Genomic DNA, 15,542 nt, shown 5'->3' on the forward strand with positions numbered 1-15,542 from the left:
CGAACACCAACATAATCAAAGCGGAGCATGCAACCACTTTTGGGGTAAATTTAGTCGCCAATTTTGACATAGAGACGATGAATAAAATAAGAATGAATAATGAAAACAGACACTTCACAAAGTTTAAAAGTAGTCTGAGGGATGAGCTACAATTTGACTCCAATCTAATGGTTTTGGTTCTGAATCCCTGCATGCCTTCCTTTCCAACAAAAACACAGAGGCACCACTCTCATTTCCCCACCCAGCCAACTGTTAAATGCTGATCACTTGTCACATCCTCTCCCTCTCCTCATTTCATTAACCAGTTCATTTCTCTGAGCGCTTGCCGTGACAGATGAGCTCACCGGGGCAATCTCACAGGAGCAGCTAATTAACCTTTGACATGAACCCCGCTCGGCCGAAGAGCAGAGCTTGCTTTAAAATCTGCTGTCCACTTGAACAGAAACATCATGCACAGCGGGCTATTATTCTGCAGATGAAGTTCACGTTTAATATGTGTGCGTACACAACATGAAATAGATTATTAAAGAGTGTAGAGTATCTTCATCCTTTCATCACACAGCAAACACCACCATCTGTGTTGACCCCTCACGCATGCCTTGTGCAACAGATGACAGTTTATGATTAAACCCTCGCTGACAGCCGGCTGAGTAACCTATCAGCAGTGAGGATTTCTGCTCAGGCTTCTGCGGGGGCAGCTAAGCAGGACCTGCGGCTCATGTGTCGAATGGATTCATTCCAGTTGCTCTCACTGGCTGCCACAGTGGATTTGCCTTTGTGCAACAGGGAGCTGGAGCTGCACCTCCTCTGTGCCTGAAAACACTCTGCAAACATGGTGAGTACACAGCCTGTCGACGGTGTGTGTGGACAGTGTGCCACACAGGGCTGCTTGCTCCCTCACACACCTGTTGCCATTCAGGCACTTTCAAAGTCCACAGGATTATGTTTTACTGCAAATGTTCCAATAGATACATTTAACATGTGCCAGCATGATGTTGCAGCCGTAAGAATAATATGTTTGTGTATGCATTAAAGCCACTGTGTGTGATGCAGAGATGAGGTTTAAGTCAGTGGGTATTGTCTGTGTGCTGCCCATTCGTTCCACTGATAGAGCAGATTAGAGCGTTGCTATGATACCTGTTGATGTCATTGCTCTGTTTCAGGCTGTGGTCATGGTATCTGTTTGCGCATTTGGTTATAAGCATGACTGCTCATCTGAGGGCAAAGCCTTCAAAGGTCCCTCTTGGTTGCGCAATGAAATCTCTTGTTGACGTCTATTTGGGGAAATGTTGTGAAATGCTGAGAGTGCAGTTTAGATTTTAGATGGTCAGGGTCATGAATGAATGAAATGAGCACTGACTAACTTTTAAATCCATGTGACCCTGCATCATGTGTCAAGATTAGGAACTGAGTGACCAAACTGGAGCCCCACCCCCTGCCTCCACCACCACCACATACCTTTGAGCCAGCTCATTTTTTTTAAAGCAGGAATGCAGCCTCTCATTGTTTCCAGATGGGGTCCCATGCAACCAATCACAGTTTGTGTTTGTGAAACTGCCCCTCTCATATCTGCTGTACTGTTACCTCTGCTCTGTCCCCCCAGGCTGGTAAAATTCAGAGTCTGACTGAGGAGGAGAGGGCCCACCTACTCCCCGTGCTACGCAACGCTCAGTGGGTGGAGGTCGTGGGCCGGGACGCCATTTACAAAGAGTTTATTTTTAAAGACTTCAATCAGGTTCCTAATTTATCAGAAATTATTGTACTTAACTCATGAAACCCACATAACAAGCAGCTACTGTCTATGCATGATTGCATGATATTAGGATTTGATGTTCTTTTCTTGCAGGCTTTCGGTTTCATGTCCAGAGTGGCTTTACAAGCAGAGAAGATGGACCATCACCCTGAGTGGTTTAATGTCTATAATAAGGTATGAAAGTCTAATCAGTGAAGACACTGGACGACTGGACTTGGATTGACTGATTGGCTTTCCTTGCTAAAGAAAACCCCAACATTGTGAACATATACTGAAGCTTCAAATTAGTCTTTTTATTGGCTCTTGACAGTATATTCTGATTAATGGAGTGATAAAAAGAGATATCCCAAATTCCCTCATTCAAAAGCTTTGACTGTAATATGTCAACAAAATAAAACAGGAATTCTGAGTCTGGCTTCATTCAATGTTCAGATTTTTGTTTTGGAAATGTATGCAAATGAGCACATATCTAATTAGATAACGCCTAAACTGCATATGTGAACATTTCAGACTTGCAATGCAAAATGTAACTGTCTGAACTCACCTGAGCTGACATTGGAGCTGCTGGCTGTGCTTCCACTTCAGCTCCTTTCAGTCCTTACCTTGTGACATCTCTCCTGGTTTAATCAGAAACACATCAAATAACACTTTGACTGCTATCAAGACCTTCACCTCCGCTGACACATCAACTGCTTTATCCCTTAAACTCCAACTTGCTGGGAATGGAGGCAGGGATATTTGGGATTTTAGATATTTCATTTTCATTGAATCTTTTTTGGCTCTCCTGTATGTCAGTAGGAAGGCTAGATCGGATGAAGTTGGCTGATTTAAGACTTTCTGATATGCACTGAAGCACTATTTTTAGGCTCAAACACTCAAATTACTTAAGGAAATTTAGCTGTTGTGGTCATATGATAACTCAGTTTTCCCTTCCCTGCTTCGTTTGTCTTTGCTCCCCCAGGTCCAGATCACTCTCAGTACACATGACTGCGGGGGGTTGTCCCAGCGTGACATCACTTTGGCCACCTTCATTGACCAGGCGTCACTAATGTGACACCTTATCGTTTCTGCAGTGACACTGAAGTGCTGCCGGTCACAGCTCTTCATTTATTCATTCCACTGAGAAATCTGAGGGTGTGACCTGCAAACCCAAAGAATATGAACCAATTACTTCCAATGTGTTGTGAATAGCGTAGCTGTAGGTGCTTCACTGCAAAGGGTCCAATGTGTTCAGAAAGATATGTTGTTGGTCTTGCACTTCGTGAATAAATGAGATTACTGGCCAAAGGTAAAACCATGTTTACACACTAGTCATTCAAGTAAAAAGTGTGATTTTGTTACGACTAGAGTCTTATGTGCCAAATGTTTCTGTACTTTACTGTCAGTAAATGTTACTTTCTCAGTCAAACGGTTCTTGTTCCAACTGGAAAATGACCAGGAAACGATTCTTCTCATCAGAGTGCATTTTATTGAAAACACAATACTATAGACATCTGCTGTGGTCAGCTAAGAGTGCAACTGTGTGACCTGCTGAGGGGATTACAAGCGTTTGCTATGGATCATTTATTAGAAGAAACCAGCAGGTGCTTCCTAAGGAAAAATAAATTCGCTAAACAAGGATGCAATCAGGCATGAACAGAGATTTAACAAAAATGTTGTACAATCTTATACATTCAGAACCTCTTATGATGACATAGTGCAGAGTGGTGGACAAAGGTCAAACAGAACTGACAATATAATGCAATCAAGGACTAAAACTATGCCTTGTAAGACTGATGTGAGGATCTGTTTGACTGCATTACATGTCAAGGTGTTCATGTCACTTTGTCCACCCTGTGTACGTCTGAAACACCAGTGGACAGTGATGATGTCGCTGTTATGAAGCCAATTCCCTGAGGATGTTTGAGAGAATATCTGCTATGATTTCGTGAGTTCAAACCTCTGAAGGCACAGAGGCGCACGCTCATTATTGCTACATTATGTCACCAACCTGCAACAACACAAGTGTTTCTCCGCAGACCTCTAAAGAATATGTTACAGAGTGCAGTCACTTTAAGTTAAAGAGGAGTTTGCATTAAAGGTTTTTTATTCAAAAGATTTCTTGGCCATTCAATCGTCATCATTTTTGCAGGTATTTCTGTAAAGCAAACACAATGAGTCATTGTTGGAAAAGCCTTTTTTTTTTTTTTTGCATGAGCATGGATGTCCACACCCGGTCACTGGGCAAAGTATTTAAGGATGGATGGGTGGACACACGATGATGGTGCGCACTTCAATTGGTAGTGGGGGCGTTGCGTCCTCTGTCTTTTAACCAGGCATTGACCAAAAGACCAAAAAATCCCCACACATGTAAGAACCTAAATACATTCACGTCTAATCTCTTTAAAACTGCGCAGCATGTAAAAACACAATTGTTGAAAACACAAGTCACAAAACAGACTCACAAATTAAGTGATTAATAAAAACCCAGTGGTCACACACGGTTAAATTACACTAACTACGCTTCTGACGACTTGTCTTTTAAACATTGAGAGCAGAGCGTTCCCCTTCGCTTCACTTCATAAAAGGAAAAGTTACATATTGCACAAACATGGAAATCATTTCATGGAAATACACAATTTCAAGAAGCAATATTAGGAGAGCACATGAAAAGAAAAGAACAACACAAGGTCCTTTTGGTGTTACAGTATGCATTGTTCAGTTGTCAACCTGTTAGTCAATGTGTACATATCCTGCTGAATGGATATTTACCGAAATACACGCACATTCAGACAGGGCAGGGAATGAGTTGCTCAAATCTGACTGTGGATCAAAGCCAGTCACAGTGAATGTGTTTCCTTTCAGTATCGGTATGTCTAAGAACACTTACAGTGCAGTCAAATACCCCAACGGTGTGAAGGTAATCATGTTAGAAATGGATGCCCTGTTAGAATGTGTTTCAATGGATGAATAAATGGCATTTGCATTGAGTAGAAACTGAGGTAGATTGAATTAGGAGACAAATTATTAAAACGAGGTGGTACACAGGTGACAATAAGCAGACTGCAGAGGAAATATTAAGCGTCTGCTTCTTGATAACATACAGTAGGCCAGGGTTGGAAACCGCCTTCAGTCCAGTCTGTTAAATGGTACGTTTTGTTGCCTTCCTTTACGAGTCGGCTACTGAGCGAAAAACAAGCAACAAAATCAAAAAAGGAAAGCTGAAGCCCTTTGGATTCCACTAACCGCTTTCAAAGTATCCGTGCCCTGGTTACAACTTCTCCCAATTTAAACCTAAAGACAATTTTATTGAATACGAATGACATTAAAAGCTCCCACTATCCAAATCATCCTCCCACGTCTACAAACCCAAACACTGTAGATGCAGACTAAAAACAAAATCAATGTTAACCAGCTAAGTGCTAACAAACAAGGACATGCACGTTCATGCTTACAGACAAACTTCTACCACGACATCAGAGTAGCAGTTTCAAGTGATTTACAGATGAACCTGATATGTTCTTGTCAGGACATTGCAGTGCTTTTACATTAAAAATGCTGTTTTTAAAGAGAACTATTACATGATAATAATAACACCTTCGACAGGCCTCCACATGTAGAGCCCGTCTGGAGCAGTACGTCACGTGTTATGCTAGAGGGCAGCAGCACAGCAGCTTCTAACAAGCTTTCAGTGGTCGGTGTTTTTGCTGAGTCATCACGGATAGTGGAGCAGTGATGGCAGCAAGCTGAAATGTTCCGGCATTAAAAAAAAAAAAAGAAAAAAAAAAAAAAAGAAAAGCTTTTGCGTTGCAATCAGAGACTACAGGATGACAGACATATGCATTAACAAAAGATACAATTGAAATGAACTTTTAAAACAAATAAAATGAGACACACAAACACACTTACTTTCACTACGTTAATAAAATCAAATTAAAAGACTAAATCCAGTCATTTCTTCTGCGTATCACTCAGACACAAGCGATTTCTCTCCGGGCTGATTAAAATGACGATGGCTTGTGCTTCAAAGATCTTTGCAGATGTTTTCTGTGTGGTGTAGGTATGCAAGATAAGGCAACCGTTGAACAATTAGCTCAGAGCTCTGGGGCGAGGCGAGCGTGTTTCCCTGCATGCGGTGAGGGCGGGCCAGGACGACCCAGTCCCGCTTCAGTGGGCTTTGCCGTTGCCGTTCATGTGGCTGGTGTTCGACTTGGGCACCTCAGTGCTGTAGAGACAGTCCAGGAAACCTCTGGAGATCTCTGTCACCAAGGATCTGTCTGGGATAGACTGGGCCATGCCATAGATCGCTCCCTGAAGCAGCCGGAAGACACAAGCGAATTACAAATGCGCAGTAATAAACAAAGGAAATACTGTGGCAGTTGGGCACCGAGTACATGAACTGCCTCTAGAAGCAGTGTGTCACAGCCTCAGCAGGTTACATCAGTGGGTTAAACTCCAATAACTAACTTCCTGTTGTCTTTAGAGCACCAGCATGCGCTTGTCTCTTGCACCTCCCACAGTATCTCAGCTTTAAAATTAAAATGAGTGAGTGAACAAAACTGTCACATAACATTTGAAAAGTAAACGTAAAAATGTAAAATCCATTAAGTTATGTATATTTGTATTTTTCCATATATTTTACTTTACTCAGGGTTTATTATTCAGGGGGATTTTGCTCCATGTTTGACTTTTGTTTTCATTTCTATTGTTCAAATGAAGGCGATGCTTCATTCATGGATGTGCTCCAACCAACCTGACTGGCACAATGCAGGTTTGCGCCTGCTGGGTGGAGTTTCCACTCTATTTAAAAGTGACACACAAAACAGCACATGCAGTTTGTGTCGACTTGAGTGGATGGCTTATGCAACAGGAAAACAAAATGCCACGTGTACCAACAGCATTGTAAACAATAGAGTAGCAAAGATATTTCACATGGTTTGTCATAGTCTAGTATTAAAGGCTGCACTTGCAAGCTGTCCAAAGACGAAATTAAAGTTTGGCCTTTATGAGTGTGGACTTCTGTTTAAAGAACTTGCAGGGTGTTACACGAGCTAAGCTCCTTGTGGTAGAAATCTATGGACACAAAGGTTGACTTTGTGCACTGACATGACAGTTAAACTTCACACACATAATTTTGGAGGCTTCGGGTGTCCAGAGATGAAGATAAGATGGAGACCTTGTGGAAGTTCCCACCTGCCACCGGACTGAGGGTGACACACATTATTTGGCTTCCTCCCTGATGGTGTGAATTTACAGTGCATGCTTCTGTATGTCGTGGGACACACAGTATAAAGCTCAGCGGATGTAATGTTCCTTGCAGTGTTTTTACGAACGTGTCCAGGCAGACAAGCCGTACCTTCTGACGTCACATTTGTGTTATATTTATTCGAGGACAACTAAGGCTCGCTGAGTTTATTCTTGTAATCATTAAAGTGAAGGCTGACCTGAAGTACAACTCTTTCCACATCAATGCACTTAAGGATGTGCTGCTTCTCTTCATGTACAAGATGAAATCTGTACTAATATACTGACTGAGCGCTTATTCTGTTACAGCAGTTAGTGCTGCAGTGTCCTTGTACATCCTTATTGTTTGGGATGACTCACTCAACATGATAAGAAATGCACACATGAATACATAAACATGCTAATTAAATTTCAAGCTGTATAGTGTATAGTGGTAGCTCACCATTCCTGTGGTTTTCTCTTTGGGGTTCTTCATGATGATGGCAACCTGCTCTTTGACGTCACGGACAAACCTGTCAGCGACGCCAGGCCGTGTGTGCAGAACTGTGCAACAAATATGGATGCTGGGAAAGACGAGATACACACGTGTTAAACTCCGGACTATCGCAATATTAGATTATTTAAATGATTTAAATGATTATTTTCATCCATGTACCTGGATGGGTACTGCAGCGTGTTCAGATTCCAGCCCTTTGACGTCAGTGCATTAGACAGACGGAAGATATCAAAAACATCCGAGCCTATTGCCACCACCGACACCTCTGGATTCCCAAACACAAACACGCCTTTTATCTTGCAGAGTCTGTCAAATAAAAAAAAAACAAAACAAAACACACATGTTAACAGTGATAAGATGAATGATGTAAAAGTGCAAAGTTCAAGACTTCTTCGGTGTCTTACTCTGTTTTGATTTTGCGAGCTGTGCTGATGATTTTCTTGGTGGCGTCTATGTATCCGCTCTCTCCCATGTGCATCATGGTCGCCCAGCAGGCGGCGATGATTCCTCCCGGCCTGGAACCTGCAACAGAGGGCGAGGCGTAGATCCCCCCCTGCCAGTCTGGGGCTACAAAGTACTGGTAGTGACGGTACTTCTTATCACTGTAGAGGACCACGGAGGAACCTTTGGGGGCGTAACCATACTGGAGAGGAATGTGGTAAATAGACACAAAGTATTAAAATACAATAAAAGTATGGACTGCAGCCAGTTCAGATTAAACATTAATCTTTAAATTCCATGATCCTTCGATTACACATAATGCATTGTCTATTTCCAGGATGTGGTGTTAGACATCGTAACTTTTTTCTAAACTTTGTCTATTTGTTTTTTGGTAAGGAGATGAACGAAGTGGGAAGAGAGTAATTAAGTAAGTAAGTCAGCTTAAAAGATTTGAAGGGAATAAGAAACCACTCCTTACCTTGTGGGTGTCTGCAGAGATGCTGGTAACACCTTTCAACCTGAAGTCAAACGGGGCGAGTGGGTAGCCAGCCTTGGCCATGAAGACAATGAGAAAACCTCCCAGACAGGCATCCACATGCAGCGGGATGCCGTAGCGTACGGCCAGCTGGGACAAGCCGAGGGAAAATGTCAGATTTCTGTCTGTCTGTATTCATTTCTCAACATATTTAGCGGAAGAATGTTTCACTTCTGACCTTCGCTACTTCCTCAACGGGATCCATGATTCCATGAGGAAACTGCGGCGCCGAGCACACGAGCATGGCGGTGTTCTTGTTGATGGCTCTTTTCATAGCCTGGAAAGACAAGAAACAGCATGTTAACAGCTAATGTCTTCAAAAAGTGGTCAATGAGCACCTTCTGTCCCTGTGTGTGCTGTATCCTCACCTTCACGTCTACTTTCATAGTTTTCTTGTCCAGGGGGATGTGAACGAGCTTCATCCCAAAGTAATGTGCTGCTTTGTCGAAGGCTGCATGGACGCTCACAGGAGCGAGACTGCACGAAGTGGAAGAGCACGAAAAATACGTTACAAACAACAACAAGCCTTAAGATGGGCCCTGTCTTGTATTCAACTTGAAATTTTCTTTATTGGCACGACCATAATTCCAATTAAACACAGTACTGCCATATCGTGTTATTCAAGGCTGACAAGCATGTTTACCAATGCAGGATGTAAGAAATAAAGCCAAACAAAAGGTGTTGTGGGATTTGAGAAATGTGCTTTTTTCATCCCAAGGTCACACACATTGTTATTCTGGTGTTCTGGAAGTCAACAAAAATAATGTAAAATCAAATCACAAATCAACTGGGATTCGTTTCCCAGCGGACCCTGACATTTTTGGGTAACTCCACCAACTTCAGTCACGGGAACACAGTGGAGTTTACAGAAATCTTAGTAATTGCCAAAAAAATGTGTGACAAAACGAAATGGCAGAAATGAATAACTCTACAGCACGAGAGAAAACTACATATCGGTTGAGAAACAAAAACAAAACCTTTTACAAGACATGGAAACATTTTATTGATCACACTAAAAGACACTCCTCTGTGAAGGAGTGTGTAAATCTCTTCTTATCATGAAACGATAATCACGCTACAAAAGTCAGACCGCCCTGAACGGTCCTGATCACTGCCTCTTCACTGCTGTGCTGCTATCAATATTTAAACGTTTCTTTCATTGTATTGTTTTTTGTGCTCGTCTTTGTGTGTTGTTGTTGTTGTCGTAAATGTCCAATTTTGTAAAAGCAAAATAGCAATAAGCTGCTCTTACATTTCAGGGTACTTGACACCACGCTCATACGCCATGTCTCTGTACGCCTTGCAGGCCATCAGTATGCTCTCAGTTCCCCCTGAAGTAACCTGGACGAAAAAAGCAGAAGGTTTTGTCAAATAAATCAGTCTGTTCTCTGGGTCCTACCGTCCTCACAGTGTGTCAGCACATGTTCAGGATAGCTTACTGTGCCACACGAGTTAGGTCCACCGTGGAAAAGTGTGCAAGACATCCGAACAACCTCTGCCTCCATCTTTCTTACGCCAGGAAAGATGTCTGGGTGAAGCGGGTTGCTCCATGCAAAATCTCCATACACCTAAAAGAAAACGAGAGTGACAAAGTAAGTAAAGAGTAAAAGCAGTAAAAGTCTTTTTACAGGAATAAACAGGACTTGTTGGTCGAAAAATATAAAAAGAAAACAAAACAAAGACCTGCGTTCTGTTTACTGTAGCGACCACCACAGTGTTCTACAACAATCCTGTCCACAACATGTATGTATGCTGTTGTCCTCGAATGAGTTATCTTTCAGGTGAATACACAAGATTGCTTTTCTTGTGTTGCTGTTGCTTCACACTGCACACACAAACACGAGACAAGCAATCCAGTGTATGCAGTCCAATGCACAGACTTGGATATCAGGGAAACTCAACAACCATTAAACAAATACATGGTTAAGACTCAGCAGTTTACTTCCACCTGGAAGAAAGAAACTGAAAAACCTTCCCTCACCCTCCCTTATTCTTCACCCACAATGCTGCCCTTTATCTCTCCCCGGGAGACTGAACGATTATTCACATTTGGCCTCATGTGACAACTCAGCAACTGTCGTTTAAGCTTGGCCTCAGATGACTCTAATGACTACAGTAACACAGCCAGGAGCACTAAGACCCAAATGGTATGAGCCCCTTGGATGGGAGGTGATTCTCAAGTTTGTAAAACCAAGTGCAGCTGCACCTTGATTCAACCCTGCGTGATGACCGTGACCTTGATGACTGAGAGTCTCCACAGCATGTACTCAAGTTCAGTCCAATACCAAAGTCCAGGCACATAAACAGAGATGCATACCTTCACCAGGAGGTTGGTCAGTGATTCATCACCCCAATACACCGTACCCGAAACACATCCTTTCTCCCACTGCACCTCATCTGAAACGACACATCGTCTCTTTAGAAACTTCTAGAAATTTGTTGTCAGCGTGACACAAAAGCGGCCACACAATGAAGACTGGAAATCCGCTCCAGGAAGTCATCTTGACAGATAATGAAGCATGAAGCTCAAACAAACGAACGATGACTTACTCAGGGTCTCGTACTCTCTTATTTTCTCCAGCACTTGGCTCTGAGAGAGACCTTTTGAGGGCAGCTGTTTAGTGTAGCTCATCCCTTCCTTCAGAGTGCACAGACTGGTAGACATGTCATCCAAAGCCTTGTTGAGCTGGCTCTGAATCTGTCATAAAGAAAGGGCAGAGTTCATTTATAGGCATCGACTGATGCTGTAAAAAGAAAGGTAAAGTAAGGCACGTCATTCTCTAAAGTGAGTGAATGTGAAGTAAACGTATTTCAGACTGAACGTGACAACATGTGCACTGTATTATCAACCCTTTATGTAAAACCCAGAAAGTGAGCTCTCCGCTGGTGACATAATGACCAGAAGTAACCGACTGTTATCACCAGCGCATGATGTTAAGTGAGCCAAAGGTCTGACCCTCCCCCCACCGCACGCTGTACTCAGTCATCCAACAGTGACTCATAAGAGCCTCAGACAACAGTCAGTGCACATCTGCTGGGAAAAGACGGAACAGATTAACCACTGATACTTACTGCCCCCCCGACAAAGGGTATTTTTCTGATGAGTCGAAAGCACTGCTTCTTGATTCGGGATGTGAGACCTATCAGCCAAAAAGACAAGGCAGCAGCTGTGGTGAAAAACGCCAGCACACATTCAACCACAAGCATTAAACAGCTGACTATGAGCCCCGATCACACATCAAGACGAGACGTGGCCTACCAAAACTGGAGCCATGTTCACAAAGCGTTTCATTCTGACCCCGAAAGCACTCAAGTCTTCCTGCCAGCTCCCTCGCTCTGACCAACTTTGAGAGCTGAAGTAAGAAGGCCGGGTGGAGCTAAGCTTGTTGTTGAGGAATTCAACCGCTGGTTCGTTTGACAGCAGATCTAGAAAGTCTTGTTGATTGAAGGTATTTCTTAGTCAAACATGCAAGTGCTCTGCTCGGAGATGCTAACTGCAGAGTACCAGGGAAACTTAAACCAGAAGGTCTTTATCAAAAAGCCATTCCCTTTCTTTGCTCAGACCACATATTGAGATACCACGCTTCAGATGAGCAGAGGTCAAACCTGATGTCAGCAGTTCAGAGAGTATGACTGCAAATTACAGGACAGCAACCAAACTCACATACTGTTAAAGAGGCTCAAAAAGCTTTGTGAACACGGCCTCTACAATTTCAGGAGACTGTTAGCTCATTTCATGTGTCATCCCCTCTGATTTAGTCTACTTTCTACCCATGTGTCATGCGTGGAAGATTACTTTCTTGCTGGAAGAGGAAGCCTTTGAGCCAGACTGCGCTCAGCGTGGTGACGAATGTGGCTGCGATGATCTGCCACGGCTCCAGATCTGCACAGTGTGAGTTGACCTGCCGCCGGCCCTCCTCCAGGTACAGCAGGACCATCTCCTTGTACACCTCCAAGGCACTCTGGACACACAGACACATAGATGTATTACATATATGTTAAGGTTTCTTTGAATTCACAACAGAGTTTCAGGGTGCAGAGCAGCATTTTGATGGCACAAAAGGAGTTCTGTGTCAAGCAATATGTAGGATTAAGAGTGTTTTTGTCAGACTCTGCAGCAGATATGTGAGGTTTACAGTAATACAGCATGTTCCTACGCATCCATGCGCAGACGTAAGGACATTAAATGACAGTAATAATCCAGCACAGTATCTCATAAAATACTATAAGTCAAGCCCTAAATCTGGGTGTGCGATAGGTTATTCATTCATTCAGTCTCACAGCATGGCTCCTCTGTAAATGCCGTGCTGCACACTGAACAGGCACACTCCAAACATGCTGCATGAACGGAGGACTAGAACAGTTTAAAACCAAAGCACGATTTGCCTTTAAGTTCAAAACGGTGACCGATGACACACAGACGCCAGGAAACAGAAAAATACGGCAAGAGCTCACTTTTGAGAAAAAGTAACTTTGCAACTAGTTACTTTTAAAGTAACTCATATTTCAAACAAGAGCTTGAAGCTTGAACATGCACAACACGCTGAAGTTAAAGATGTCCAGTGTGTTGAAAATCCTGGTATGACTTACTACTAAATGCATATCAACACTGGACGGAAGTCTCTTGTATTTATGTATGACGTAATATCACAAATTGAAGTACTTACACCAGAAGACATTGTCACACCGACAGAGCTCAAACTAATTCTGCTGGCAGTTGTTCAGACTGTTGACAGACAGCCGTCTCTTCGTTCTCCAGGTGAGAGTGACAGAACGCTCCGAGTTACGTGGATGACTATCACCAGACTCCTCCCAGCGCCCAAGCCGCCAACAACACATCCAACCAGCAGACGGGATGTTTTGCAATCAAAGGAGGTTTGCCTTGCTAATAAACACAACTACAAATGATATTATACATCCAGTGATTTTTACAGCCTGAGAAGATCTAACTGAGACTAAATCACGGCAATATCTTAGTAAGACTCATGAAAGCTATTTCACAAGTGCAGCAGAATTATCTTTCCATTATCTCTACTGAGTGCTGTTTTTATGACTCAACAGCAGGCAGTCTGATAGCGAGAAGGCTTGTCTCTCCACCTCAGCCTCAATCAGATGGAGAAAAGCTTAAGGTTCAAAAGATATTATCTTAAGTAATCCCGGTCGGTGCCTCCTGGAATAAACTTAATAGTATAATGAGGCAAATCCCTTCGTGCAAACACTGCGCTCTCCTCATAATGTGAGAAAATTTCTCAATATCCGTCTCAACCCTGAGGATGTGAGGTGTCATTTCAGCCGAACCATTCAAAGCACCATCCGCTGACAGTGAAAATTCCAACATAAGGAGTTTCATGGTGAGAATATCAAGTGCTTTCAGTGAATGGAAACGTAGTGGAGGGCTGTCAGCGAGCCACAGGAGTCCGCCCCCCCCTGCCCGGACTGCAGCGGTCTTACCTGCCTGTCTGGATAACATGTTCTCATACAGGTTTAGCAAGATCGGCTACGCGGTGCCAAGTGAGAAGCAACGGAAAATAAGCCGTGAATAACAAGCGCTGACTGGGAGGCTTGACTTGACTTTTCATGGCAGGAATAATGTTTGCATGTGAATGTACAGCGCAGGTGCAAAGCCCATCAGTGACCGCTGTCACGCATCGGCCATAAAGGAAAGATTAAATAGTGTTATCTAACATCAGTGCAAAGGGCCAGAGATACAGGACTCTTTGTATTATCCAACACATTTTCAATCTATATTTCGCCTTCAGGTCCGCCCTCAATTTTCCAAACCATTCAGTGCTATCTTTTGCCTCAGGAAAACTTATACCGAGTTCACACAAAGACTCTTGGACCGGCATTGTCCGACTCATTGTTGAGTCGTGGACGCCCATTCCTCTGCTCCCCCTCATGCAACATTTGACTATTCTGTCAGGAGAGCTTTTGTTGTCTCAGAGGGGAGGTCATGTTCTCATGGAAATGTACTGGCCTGTGAGGTGGCTGCTCCTGGATACATCAGGGGAAAACAGACTGTAAGCACAACATCACAGCAGCTGCTTGTAGTCAGAGAGAGATCCAGAAATCATTCAGGGGGGAATAATTACAGCTGTGGGACCTGGGATGTTTCCTTCAGCTGTTTACAGAGCCTCCGGGCCAACATGACATGAAGTGACAATTTGATTAAAATCAAAATTAAGCTTCCTCTTTCTCTTCCTTGATTGGACCTGGAGGAGTCCAACCTGTGACAGACAGTTTGGAGGTCGATTTTGCACTGACAGACAGCAGATGTGTGTGTGTGTGTGTGTGTGTGTGTGTGTGTGTGTGTGTGTGTCTCAGACGTGTCGCCCTCTAGTGCTCAGTCTTCTGTCCCTTGTCCACCATCAACAAAACTTAATTCTGTTCCTTTAAGGACACAAATGTCAACATCTCTCTGGTGGCAGAACTGAGAGTAACGCTTTGTTCAAACTTCCTGCGGGTTTAAGTTGAACAGGATCTCTAATTTTGAACAGCGGCTGCTACAATAAAGAATAGGAAGCAGCTGTAAAGCTTTCTGCCAGGCACAAGAATCATCAAAAAAGAAATCTGATTTTGACTTAATAGAGGCGAAACATGAAGCCTTATTAGAGGCGTCTGAAAACATAGTGTGGCTCATCACGTGTGAAGTGTCCCATTTCAGGGGCCAAAGTATCAGTGCAGGTTTGTTCAAAACCAGCCACTAGTCTGTAACGTAAGGCTTTGATAACAAGGGTCACTGTCAATCATGCTGCTTGTGGACTTGGAGCATCCCTGACACAAAAACAAGTCATTAGCTCACTTCACTACTGATAAACAAGTCTTCGCCTCTTCGAGCGTCTTGTAGCAGCCCTGCCGCCGTCCTGTGTCTCACTCACTCACTGTATGTAGTGACAAAAACAACAGGCTAAAAGTGAGGCGACACCTACCCAGTAATCCATGTTGTCGAGGCAAACTCTCGCCGAAAGTCCTCTCTTTTTTGTCTGCTACTCGGGAAAGTCACCTCCGGCAGCCTGCTTTGAGTCTTCGGCTCTCATCTGCATGCTACCATCAAACACAGCAGCAAGCTAACCCTGATTCAGGAAGTAGCCGAC

At 43.4% G+C, this 15,542-nt stretch overlaps 2 protein-coding genes across 3 annotated transcripts; one reads left to right on the forward strand and one right to left on the reverse strand.

The window, feature by feature from the left end:
• Nucleotides 1-700: 700 nt before the first annotated feature.
• On the forward strand, nt 701-3,850 carry pcbd1 (pterin-4 alpha-carbinolamine dehydratase/dimerization cofactor of hepatocyte nuclear factor 1 alpha). Its single transcript, XM_076743151.1, has 4 exons — nt 701-835; nt 1,604-1,735; nt 1,847-1,927; nt 2,715-3,850. Exons 1-4 carry the CDS (start codon nt 833-835, stop codon nt 2,805-2,807), a joined length of 309 nt encoding a protein of 102 aa, XP_076599266.1. The 5' UTR covers nt 701-832; the 3' UTR covers nt 2,808-3,850.
• sgpl1 (sphingosine-1-phosphate lyase 1) lies at nt 3,199-15,542 on the reverse strand. 2 transcript variants are annotated; one of them, XM_076743149.1, is made up of 14 exons: nt 15,378-15,542; nt 12,245-12,410; nt 11,521-11,588; nt 10,999-11,146; nt 10,766-10,845; nt 9,888-10,016; nt 9,701-9,789; nt 8,817-8,925; nt 8,627-8,725; nt 8,392-8,538; nt 7,877-8,115; nt 7,632-7,778; nt 7,419-7,539; nt 3,199-6,043 (listed from the first exon to the last, which is right to left on the reverse strand). In XM_076743149.1, exons 1-14 carry the CDS (start codon nt 15,387-15,389, stop codon nt 5,900-5,902), a joined length of 1,698 nt encoding a protein of 565 aa, XP_076599264.1. In that variant the 5' UTR covers nt 15,390-15,542; the 3' UTR covers nt 3,199-5,899. The 2 variants fall into 2 exon arrangements, with proteins under 2 accessions (XP_076599264.1, XP_076599265.1); XM_076743150.1 differs by lacking the exon at nt 15,378-15,542 and adding an exon at nt 13,116-13,201 and having other exon boundaries at nt 3,819-6,043.

This window comes from Chaetodon auriga, chromosome 11 (genome assembly GCF_051107435.1).
Source record: "Chaetodon auriga isolate fChaAug3 chromosome 11, fChaAug3.hap1, whole genome shotgun sequence".
NCBI lineage: Eukaryota > Metazoa > Chordata > Actinopteri > Chaetodontiformes > Chaetodontidae > Chaetodon > Chaetodon auriga.